Source organism: Anarhichas minor, unplaced genomic scaffold (assembly GCF_050575085.1).
Source record: "Anarhichas minor isolate MPS153535 unplaced genomic scaffold, ASM5057508v1 ptg000025l, whole genome shotgun sequence".
In the NCBI taxonomy this organism is placed as follows: Eukaryota; Metazoa; Chordata; class Actinopteri; order Perciformes; family Anarhichadidae; genus Anarhichas; species Anarhichas minor.
The window spans coordinates 3,828,764-3,841,049 of record NW_027466471.1 but is presented as its reverse complement, the minus strand read 5'-3'; the positions used below and the strand labels follow the sequence as shown (position 1 = coordinate 3,841,049).

General features: G+C 39.9%; 1 protein-coding gene across 1 annotated transcript; it reads right to left on the bottom strand.

Moving 5' to 3' along the window:
• Positions 1–784: 784 nt before the first annotated feature.
• On the bottom strand, positions 785–11,576 carry imp4 (IMP U3 small nucleolar ribonucleoprotein 4). Its single transcript, XM_076099723.1, has 9 exons — positions 9,742–11,576; positions 9,141–9,249; positions 8,945–9,028; positions 8,723–8,832; positions 7,595–7,727; positions 2,991–3,145; positions 2,796–2,890; positions 2,625–2,698; positions 785–1,216 (listed from the first exon to the last, which is right to left on the bottom strand). Exons 1-9 carry the CDS (start codon positions 9,742–9,744, stop codon positions 1,104–1,106), a joined length of 876 nt encoding a protein of 291 aa, XP_075955838.1. The 5' UTR covers positions 9,745–11,576; the 3' UTR covers positions 785–1,103.
• Positions 11,577–12,286: the final 710 nt, after the last annotated feature.

Genomic DNA, 12,286 nt, shown 5'->3' with positions numbered 1-12,286 from the left:
CTTTTAATAGATCGTTATACAGTAGTAATGTATCCGTGGAACCGGGGGATCACTGGGGGGGGGGGAGTTAGGTATAGGAAGATACCTGTCTAGCTCAGTTTAAACAGTGTGCTCTATTAGTGTGAAGCAATTGTGCCTGTTTGGGGTGAAATCTGGTGTGCCTTTTACTGAATTCAGGGTGTTTGATTGAATGCCCTTTGCAGCGCAATGAGTGCATCAGAGGTGTTACTGGTTGGTGGGGGATGGACTTGTCTGAGGAGGTGTTACAGTGTAGCCAGTCTGCTGGGTTCACGAGGAGCCTGCTGTTGTCTGATGAAATGATCGGAGTGAAATAAAGAGCCTCCAATTGTTTTGTCTTACATGATTGTGAAGTATGTATTGTTCTTAAATCTCTGACACTGGATTTAGTGTTTTGCAACCGTTTGTGTTCATTTACAAATGATGACGTGCGAGTTGTGAATCAGAGGCACGTACGTTTGTTCAGATACAAATCACTCTGCATTTATTTGTACTACGAGACACAGATTTAAAGATAACTGCATTGTTTTTGCTCCATGATTTGTTCTTCATGAACACAACTATGTTCAGACAGCAAATTAATGTGGGATCTTGTTTTTGCAGCACAGCTCCAAACAACCCTACAGTTCCATTGGTGAGAAAGAACAAGAACCTGTGTCACCTGAATCCTAACTGATGAAATTACATAGGGGGATGCTCAATCCCCTGCAGTTGTCACTTACAGTAAATATTTGCACACATAAGTATAAACACCATTGAGCCAACATAGATCATTACGCATTTTATATTTAAAAAAAACAACACAACAGTTTTAATACAGAACAGTATGCATTAGTTCTTTGTTAATCAATGGTTTTATCAAAAAAGGCCAAATTTAGTTGAAATCTACTTTCACTCATGATGGATTTGATGCAGTTCGACTATGGTAAACCCTTTATTTTAACAAATTATAGTTCTATCATATTTGGTACGCAACAAACAAAAACTCACGTCATTTTATGAACTCCACATTTAAAAAAAAAAAAAAAAAAAAAAACAGTCCAAAAAGCATTTTTTGACAACAGTTTGTTCTGCTTTATTAGTTCCTATTGCACACTGAGGAACCTCCTCTTCTTGGCTGTGTGTGTGTATGCATGGTGACGCCACTCCACATCCGCGGTGCTCTCATTCTCCAGGGTGCCGAGTTTGATCATATACACTGAGTAAAAGGACAGATGTTAAAATTCTACACATCCCAGAAGAAAAGTAGTACAGAACAGAGGAATACTATTTCCTGAGAACAGGAGCCTTTAGTACGAAGCGGGATCAACATACCCAGGATTTATTTTGGTATGACAATAGTTTAGCCTTATTCTTTCAGCTGTAACCCCGGCGGTGACAAAAACACTTGGAGGCAAATAAAAAATAAATGTAAATACATAATTCAAAGAGGTAAAAATGTTTCCCTCCATAATTTATAATCTCATACAGCATACATAAAAGTAACTGAAGCAAAGTAACACAAGGCAACACATCCAGTCTGTGACTAAGACACGACTCCGACACACGGCTCAAGAAGCATATATGATATATGATATGAAAATATGACAAGGAATATGTACTGATTTCCCCCCCCCCCCCCCCCCCAAGTTCGTTTCACACCGCCGGGGTTGCAGTTTAAAGAATAAGGCTAAAATGTAGTCACACCCCATAAGAATACATCTGCAACACATTCATTTAATATAATACACACATGTAATTAGATTCAGATCTATCGTGCTCTAGACGAAGCAGTGAAATTAGAACTTCATTTACACATCAATGAAGCTGTTATTTCAACTGTGTTGCTTTTAGTTTGGATTATGATTTTAACTTCTTTGTATTTGTGTAATATTATCTAAATACCCACAGGCCGAGCTTTGATTGGTCAGTCGAAGGTGCTTTTGAGTAGATCACTTATTTGAAACATAATATACTCCTTCATACAAAGTTAAGCGAGCCATCCAGTTCAGGGTGAAAAGTCTCGTCGTCAAAGATTCACTCACACAGTTTCTTAAGAAATTTATTTCTCTCGTAATTCCTCTCTTGTTAAACTTCCTCATGAGTAATACGTTTTCAGTTTTATCTCGTCCTGTAGAGACGTTTATTAACACTGATATTTTTACACGACATTCACAGCCCTCTCATGAAGACAAAGCTTTTCTAGTGTTTTTCGTTTGAATTCTGGACTGGGTTTAGCCTAGCTCAGACTCAAGGCTGTGTTGAGACCGACATTAGCACTGCGAGAAAAAAGCTTTTCTTTTTTAGAGTTTTGTTATATGAGAACAAAACAAAGACTGTTAAAGGGATCCCGTGTGTTTAGTCATTTAAAAATCTGGTCCAAGTTATGAACCCAGTGGGACGTTTCACGAGTAGTAAATACACATAGCAGCGCTCTCTGGTGGACAGACCACACGATGAAATGCCATCAGTGTTTCTATGCTCCTTTTAACCACGCAAAGCTGGGGAACGTACACGTTGTATTTGGATAAGTTACTACACTGTTTACCCCCGGCTTCCAGTCTTAGTGCTAAGCTAATATATAAATATAGAAGATGAAAAATCTCTTAACATCTATTCATACTTACGTTTCATCTCAAACCTGGGTCCCACTTCTGTCAGCTCGATGTTCTTGTGATCCGTTTTCTTGTAGGTGTGATGCCTGTAATAAAGAAAAATAAAGAAAACGTGTTACTCATATCACTGTTCACCGCAAAGTCTTTATGGCATGTACACCGAGGCAGTCGTTTCACACTGACCTGAAAGAGATGAAGTCCTCCTGGTTGGCGAATGTAATGACACGCCTACTGTCCTCCTTCGGCACTGGAAACAGATACTTGAGGATATTTGAAACCTGCGTGAGCAAAATTATCAATTAGTTGTATCCAAAAACCAAACAGGTGACAGAGAATATCAACGGCACGTGCATAAAGCACAGTCCGGCACTCACTCACCCTACTGCCGAGTCGTGAGGAGAAGTTGTGAAAGATGAGGTGGGGGTAGGCCTCCGACATGGTGCCTATGTCTGGGACATCGTGCCTCATCACTACGTTGTACAGCGTGAAGTAAGCCGTGGGTCCGAACGGTAAGTGGCACACCACCAGGCCGTCTGAAAATATACAGGCACCAAAATAAATAAATCAGATGCTCCATGTGCTCTCTGTACTTACTCTTTATACTCTGATTACAGCTGCACTCCGTTTAAAATCCCATGCAATCTTGTTTTCCTTTTACTACTCGGATAAATGTCTTTTGGGTTGGTTGTCATTAAATTTAGTGCTAACACACAACATGCTATTATTACGGTGTTAAGCGGATGTTTACCATGGTCGCCATCTTTAATCCGTGTGTTAGCAGGCTACTACTGAGGTTGAGGGTAATTCAATTATGGTTCATCCTCTGGGGAGCATGAATGTCCTAAAATGATTCCATGGCAGCCCAAAGACTCGCTTTGGCGTTTCGCTTCTCTCGCTCTCTCCCTCTCATAGAAACTCTCCTGGGCGAGTGTGTGTGTGACGTATGAGGCGTGTGACAAGCAACCACCCAGTGAACATCACAGGCAATATCCCATTCATTAATAAATCAGTCAAATAAATATATAAATAACTATTAAATAATAAATTAAATGAATGATGATGAAGAGACTGCCTGTTGAATTTAACTTTAACTACGTGAATAATTAGTAAAACTTCATAAACTTCGGGGCGACCATGGCTCACTGGGTTGGCTGGTAACCGCAAGGTCGACGGTTCGATCCTTGACTGGGACGTGTCATGTGTCGAAGTGTCCCTGAGCAGGACACTGAACCCCTAACGGCTACCTGGCAGCCCACTGCTCCCTATATACAGGGATGGGTCAAATGCAGAGACAAATTTCCCCCTTAACGGGATCAATATAGTATAATAAATTTAAATTAATAAAGAAAACATTTAAAATGACCAATCTGACTTCAAACTATAGTTCACCACCTCAGAGTGTCGCTCAGATTCCAGGATATTCTGATGTGGAATTTCAAAATGAAAGCACCTCTAACATGTAATATAAAATAATCCCTCGAAATTTAGATTAGTTTTACTGGAATGATCACGCTGCATTAGAGGGTTTAATTAAACAGTGAAACTATTTTAGAAAATAAATGAAAATATGAAGCTATGTATCGTATATCCCAAAAAACGGAGCAAAATTTCCCCATTCACTTGAATGGGGTTTCGGCGTCAAGAGAGCAAAAAAAACCACTTAACTTTGGGCCCATATTGACTAGCCATACATTAACGTAGAATAATTATTCAAAGTATAAAACGTAGACAAAACGCTGGACTTTATTCAGCCAAAGGGACATTTTGATAGCTAGCACAGTTTTCATGAAGTCACAGATTAAGTTTCAGGAAAATTTTGGGTCTGTTTCAGATTTTATAATGGGTGTTGCACGGCTCGTTAAGCGCTAGAGTGAGGGCATAACTGTCAGAGTGGAGCGGAGCAGGAAAATATTCAGTGATTTTTAGAAACAAATTGCTCCAGCTCCCACAATTTTTACTCTTTATACACCATTTTTGGCCAAAAAGCTTGGAAATGTTGTGCTGTCTGTGGAATCCAACGGACTTACACATTTGGCTCAAAGAGCCGCAGAGCGACATGAACTCCAACCAACTGCTCCATTAGACTCCATGTTAAATCTGACCACTCATTTCTCAAAGAAAGCAGACGGTACCAGTTTTGTATATTGCTCTGGAGCTCACATTTTTAATACCACAAACATAAAAAACACATTAACGCGTTTGCCAGAGTCTTATCTTTCTCATGGTACCCATATTTTGGCACTCAGACTCCTGCTAATTTGTTAAAAGGAGTTAGGGGTTTTGTTCAAAATCACTGTTTACTGTAATGTTTCTTAATCAGTCTGCCTCTAACACCAGGTGCGTCCTCACCATGGCAACCAGTTACACACACGCACGCAGGCTCTCTCTCTCTCTGTCTCTACACACACACACACACGATATTCAAGGAAAGATCATTAGACCTCCTGTCTGCCTGTCTCACTCACTCACTCAATCCATCTAACTGTCTGTCTGCCTGTCTCTCTCTCCCACTCACCGAGTCCATCTAACTGTCTGTCTGCCTGTCTCTCTCTCCCACTCACCGAGTCCATCTAACTGTCTGTCTGCCTGTCTCTCTCGCCTACTCACTCAATCCATCTAACTGTCTGTCTGTCTGCCTCTCTCTCTCCTACTCACTCAATCCATCTAACTGTCTGTCTGCCTGTCTCACTCACTGTCTCTCTCTCCTCTCTGTGTCTCTCTCTATCATACAGTCATTCAGGTCTGAGATATTTTTAGAGGACTTTTCCCCTCTCACCCCCCCCCCCCCCATTTCAAATTAAAAGCCTCACAGAATGAATTCTAACTGGAATGCGTGTGATGAAGCCTCTCATTTTAGTGTCAAACATTATGATTCTGTCTCCTCTCCCCCTCTCTCACCCACCCACCCTTTCAAAATAAAAGCCCCACACATACAAGATTCAATCCAAGAGTATGAATCTGAAATGCATAAAAGAGAGTTGCGCTATCTCAATTGAACCTGAATGACACTACCGGTAACATTGCCGTGTGTATATATTGCGATTTCTTCGGGCAGTAGAAGCCACACTGTCAAAATTTCTTTAGAATTTTCTAGTTAAAATTGCTACCCAAGTTTATGTGTCAGGTACTTAGTTTTTTGTTGACTACCGAAATAGCCCTTTAAATAACATCCTCCCGCACGTCGGGGGTGCCGACGGGACTGCGGCCTGAGAACGTCCGCGGCCGAAGTGTAAACCATATTGTGTAAAAGTCATGTAAATCGGATGCTGTTTGTCAGAAAATGCAGATTTCCTTTGGCCTGGTGGCGCTGTGAGTATTAGTAAAAATGAGCTTGTAGACATCCTCAGGCCATGAGTGTTATCAAGCATGGGAAGTTTGGTACCGTTTGGAACAAGTCCAGCTGAGTTACATCAGCATTTTTGATGGGGAATCACGTAATGTAGCTGCCTGCTACGGCTAAGCCATTTGATCAAACGTAAAGCTTTTGATAAATATTAATCACAACAGTGTTAAGATTGTACTGACACAATTTGAAGAGGATCAGACAAAGTACCTAGGAGGAGTTTGTTAAAGTATAGCGCCTATAAATTGTCCAAAATCATGGGAAAATTCACACATAAATCAAAATGGCCGACTCCCGGTATGGTTTAGAGCCTGGTCCTAGGAGACTTTTTTAAAAGTCTTTATGGGATACATGCATCTTCCAAATTTCATACATGTAGTTGAAACGTAGCGATGGGGCTGCTCTTTTGAAAAGTTGTAGGGGGCGCTATGGAGGCAATTCAAAACGGCCAAGCCAAAATCACATATAAAATATGTCTTCCCATGACATATGACACATTTACAAAGTTTCATGAGTTTTTGATCATCCCAAGCCACTGAACCATCAACTTCTTTTTCATGGCGAATGATGCGTTGCCATGGCAACAGCGTTCAACAAAAACTCACAATATTCATGATGAAGCATCTTCAATGTCATAAGGCTTTCCTTACTAAATTTAAAACTGATCTGATCAACTGGCTAGGAGGAGTAAATAAAAGTATAAAATGTGACATTTCCTTTTGCCAGTAGGTGGCGCTATGAGTTGTTGGCATTGATATATGCTCAGACTTGAAGTAGCATCATGCATATGTAATTTTTTGGAGACTAAATAATGTACCTTGGAGTTATTACAACTTTATTGTTCATGCCGAATGAGGCAAAATGGCCACCACAGTCACCACAGTCAAGGTTCTTCCATGAAAACTCACAAATTGAATAACTTTTCATCACAAAGGTCTGAAGAGCATCCTAACCAAATTTGAGGTTGATCCCATTAATTCTGTAGGAGGAGTTTGTTAAAGTACAAAGGCTGAAAACTGCGAAAAGTGACAAAAAAGCACAATGTGGCAGGCTGCAAATTTGGTGATTTTAGGACAAATGGTTGAGAAGTTATGTGTATTGATATATAAGCCACGCCCCTAAGACGTTTATTGGTCCATATCTTGTGAACTCAAAAGAGATATCAAAAAGCTTTTAATAACCTTTGATGATGTAGATCCAATAATGATCCTGAGCAAATTTGGTAGTATTCGGACTCGGAGTGTAGGAGTTTGCAAAAGTGTGTTTTTCACAAAATTCAAAATGGCGGATAATCTAAGTAGGCGGAGTTTAGGGGTCTGAGAGGCTTTTTTGTAGAAATAGCAGAGTTGAACATGTGTGTTGAATTTCAAGTAAATCGGACATAAGGGCGTCGCCGGTCCAAATTCTAGGGGGCACTAGAGAGCCATTTTTTTTACACACAAATATTCAACCTATATCAGATGGCTATAATCACCAGGACTGACAAGTGTGCAAAATTTGGTGAGTTTTTGAGTTTTGCAAGTCCGCCAAATATGCGCCCGATGTACTATGTGTATTCGAATTTCAATAGGGCCTTCGCGGCCCGATGTTGTCGGTTGCTCGTGCCCTAATAAAAGACTGAGGTAAAACACAGGCGTACCTGGCTGTCCTCTGGTTTCATGCACGATGACGAGGTCTGTGACGTTGTTGGCTTTACAGGCTCTCACCAGCGCGTTGATCTCGTGGTTTCCTCTGTTCATGCGCTGGGCTCCAGGGAACATCAGCTTTGCCTCCTGTAACCCCACACACACACACATTGTTCTCCGATCTCTTTGGTTGCTCTCGGCTGTCAAGTTTGTGATGAAGAAAAGACAGTTGAAGAGGAAGTTGTTTGTAAGTCTGCTCTTTACTCCAACACGTCTCTCAAGTGTCTCTGTTGTTCAGTAGTTTGTGCTTTTTTTTTTCTTCAAATAAGCAGCAGTAACTCGTCCGTTCGAGTCCCACGTGTTCTAGTTTTTTTTCTATACTAGTTTGGTGTTGTTAAACTACAATTCATCAAGACCTTTTGATGTTTTTTGATTCGCCCTACACCGAGGCATGAGGCACTAATTTTCCTTCAAGAATTCCAGATAAGAGGAGGTGAGTGATTTACAAATGGTCATTTTGTGGCTGAAGTATTCCATTGCTGATTATAAGCAGCCTTAAACTGGCCAAACATGTTAATGTAGGACCTTTCCCCCAATGCATGCTGGGATAGGCTTTAGTCCATCTAAGGCTCCAAACAAGAATATGATTGTTAGCCTTGTTGTTGGATTGAAATTATTTTATCATTGATTATATTATTAATCATTATATTATCCATTTCATTACCATTTTTGGTCTATCAATAAATAAATTAAAAATTAAAAAAATCTGGAGTAAATGGAGCAAACGCTGCATTTTTAGATTTGTCATTTACAGATGACAAAGTAACTCGTAATTTGGTAATTTTGTTTTTAGAAACGGCTCAATTTAACCACAACAGGCATTCATTTATTATCTTTTTATTACTGTGCACTTTATTTTCCATTATTGTATTGCATTATTGCAGTGGACAGTGTTCAGTCTATTCTTTACAGACATGATAGCAATTAATTGGTACTGTTCTAATTGAACACAGTCTCCATTTTATTTATAATTAGTTAAAAAAGAAACATCTTTTAAAAAAAGTACGGTAATGTAGTAGTATATCCTATAGGTCCATCTGCTGTCCTGACTGAGCCATTCATTGCAGACGAACCGGTCTTACCTTGGAAAACATCTTGAGTCTGGAGCTGGGGTCTCTGGATGTGGTGACCATGACTTTAGGATCTTCAACTCCTGCCCATTTATACTCATCGTCCATGTGGGAGCTGACACCTGCGCGGAGAAGACCCAAAAAATCAATATGAACAAACACATTGTTGCAAAGATCAGAAACGGGATGATATCAGACAGGATGCTGTTCATAATAAGCAATAATAACACCCGCCTTCAGCCCCTTCATCGTCGTACTCCAGTAGCTTCTGCAGCTGCAGAGCATCTTTGCGTACCTCGGTTGGAAGGAGACGATTTTCTGCAGAGGGGAAAAAAGAAAAACAGCTTGTGTTGACACCAGGATCGTTTACACTGCCGACCAGCCGTCGTACCAAAACACAACAGGATGAAAAATGATAACGCCATCCCACCTTCAAGCGCGCCCTTCAGCTTCTGTTTCTTCTCCTCAATTGTTCGGAGCCGGTCCTCTTGTGCCTTTCTATACAGGTACTCTCGTCTCAGTCTCACCTCCCGACGAAGCTGCAATGACAATATCACACCAGATCAACTCAAGCAAAGAGATGCAGGCTCTTAATACGCTGATGTCATTCGGACAGGGAAAGGTGAGCTTGGTTCAGAAACTATGGCGTTTGTGTGACAGAGCGAAATCAATCTAATCAGTCTTTTCACTACGACACCGTGGTTAAAGGTTATAAACTATAAAAAAGGTTTTTAACCGCAGTTCTGGGTGTCTTCTTTGTACAAGACTCAAAAATTAGCTATTTTCGAACTAACTATGCAACTTATAAATACACGATACAAAATCGATTTGTCGAACTTCACAAATCGATCTTTATCAAGATGTGGACCAGAACTGTGATGTTTACATTCAATGGCGATATCACGCGCACATGAATGACCAGTAACGTCACATTAATACATAGCTGCACTGCTAATGGAACATTTCATACCAAGCTATTAAAACTCCTCATGCTAATATATATATTTTCTTTTAGTCATTTTTAGACTTACCATGGTGTTTCTTTAAAGAGGAACCGGGTAGCAGGCGAGGAGTACTCACATGGAGGTAGAAGGACATGCGTACAAGAGCTTCCTTCGTTGGCTGACAGGAGGAGCCAACCAAATCGCTCGATACTGACTTCTTCTTCTTTTATTTTTCCTGGCGGTTGGCAAACAGCTTTCGGGTGCATTACCGCCGCCCACTTATCTGGAGTGTGGACTAAGTACCTACCCTCTCTCTCATCCGATAACAGCAAAAAAACAAGAAAGAAAACTAAATAATTAAACAAACAAAAATAAACGAATGAAACAAACAAACACAAAAATATTAGCAATATTATTCTTGTTGACCCTAAATATTCTTGAAGAGGTTTCCTCGCTTTTAGTCCATTATTTAAAACTTCTCTCGCTGAATCATACTTCTGACAAAACAATGAAACTTCTTCACAAAATTCACACTTTCCATTATTATGCTTTCCAATAACAGAGGGCCAAATATCCTTCGAACCAGTTTCTTACTTGATACTGTATTCATATTCATTTATTTATTCATTTTTGTATTTATTTATTTACTGATGCTTGTTATTGCATTATCGTTTTTGCTGCTATTTAAAACTGCAAATTCCACCACTGTGGGACAAAGACAGGAATCGCTTCTCTTCCTGAGCATAACCACTTTCTGTGGTCAGATTATGCTTATTTTATTATTATTTTTTGGGGGATATTGCTTTTGGCAAGTAGGTATGTGTAAAACCTTCACCTAGAACTTCAATCTAGATGTTCCCTTACAGAGTTAAAAAACTTGATGCGTACTGTAACTGCTTTATTTAGTATCAATAGCTGAAATAGATGTTAGAGGCTGTACGACTGCCTGGAATTCGTAATAAAATGTACTGATATTGTAATAAAGTCATTGGGCATATCAGGGGTACAACTGAAGTTTCCACATCATTTTAAATCATACATTGATTTAAATTTAAAGCATAATACATGTGCAGATTATCCATCTCAATGAGGTAAACGCATATTGTCGAAAACCTCATTACACAGTGAAACAAATCAGTATAGGGAATAAGGGAATAAATTGAGATAATTGTGAAGGTGGTGAAATTTCTTGTAATGGGTTGGCTACTTTTGTATTGTATTGGTAGGAGGTTATACCGTTTACCAGCTCTTTTATTTACCACTAGATGGTACTGCGTGTGCAGGTGCCTGTGAGCTAATGTATTGGCAGAAAGTGACATGTCCCTGAGCTAAAGCATGAGAGCCTGCTGAGGGTTTGGTGTAGGCAGAGCTCCAGCGACTTTAGCCTAGCAGTGGAGAGGGATAACCCCATCATAAAGCTGGCTGAGGGCTACTTTCACAGCTGTAAGTAGAGCTAGTAGATCAGTCTTCAATGGCCATCAATCTTGGCAAGGTACCTATCTTAAAGCTGCATTAATCATTTAAAAAAATATTAACGTTGGATCAAATGATCAATTTGAAAGGTGATTAACTACAGAAATGATGACCAGCTCTGCAGTCGGATCATTGTCTCTGTTTTGTCTGGCCCTCAACCGAGCTCCCATCAACCTCATTTACAGCCACCAAAGCGCTGATAAACCAGCTGTTCAACACCTGCTCAGCTGCAAACAGCAGACGGACACAGTCAGAGACTATAGCTGGAGAACACACCGGAGCATTAAGCAGCTAAAGAGAAGGGTATTTCCCCCAGGAGCTGGTGGAGACCAAAAACAGAGCTCAAAGATACGTCAATATAGGACCTAGATACTCAAAGTGGTCAGAAACACAATTCTTAACAAATGCTAATGCTGCTCTGTGTCTGGTGGATGAGTGAACAGATTCGCTAACACGACCACCAGAATATCGAAGGCGATTCACATGAGAGCAATTCATCAATTCGAGGGACATTTACAAAAAAAAACATTATAATAGGAAAGTATATAAATATGCTGGTTCAAACATTTAGCATGCAATGACTAAACAAACTGTTTAATGCATTTTGATCAACGTGACAGAAGCAGTTAATGTGGGAAAACAGCAGACAATTGTTCACAATCATTTGCATGAATGTGCCAAAGCATTTGCAATGAGATAATTGTTTTTATGATGTGGAGGTTGAACAAGTAGTTTTGAGTTGTTTTATTTTACCCAAAATAGCTTCCTGTTGAAAATGATTTGGGCTTTGAAAAACTAAAGAATGAGGTAGACATGTACGTTTCTTTGCCATCCCCCCTGCAGCGGATATCTGGAGGATAATAAAGATAATAAATAATAAAGATGGAAAAATTAAGATGGAACATAAAAACACATGAAATCAGAGGAATGCAAGCAGAGACTAAACCAACACCTGGTTAATTCCTAAACCAGGTGTTTGTCTTTTAATTTGGCTTATTGAAGAAGTTTTGACAAACGCTAATAAATAGTTTTCTTGATTATCCCCTAATCGATAAGAGTAAAATCAGGCAGTAAAATAAAACCCCCACATTTGATCATCATCAAGGTCACGTGTCAAAGTGCCGTCCCATTCGTATTTCAACTATTTCAAGCCCCTCAA

Excerpts from the sequence above, each read along its gene's own strand:
- imp4 (XM_076099723.1), bottom strand. Across the intron at positions 2,891-2,990 it reads CCTCACGACTCGGCAGTAGG|GTTTCAAATATCCTCAAGTA; the intron begins GTGAGTGAGTGC and ends TTGCTCACGCAG. Across the intron at positions 1,217-2,624 it reads ACCCAGGTTTGAGATGAAAC|TGTATATGATCAAACTCGGC; the intron begins GTAAGTATGAAT and ends CCTTTTACTCAG.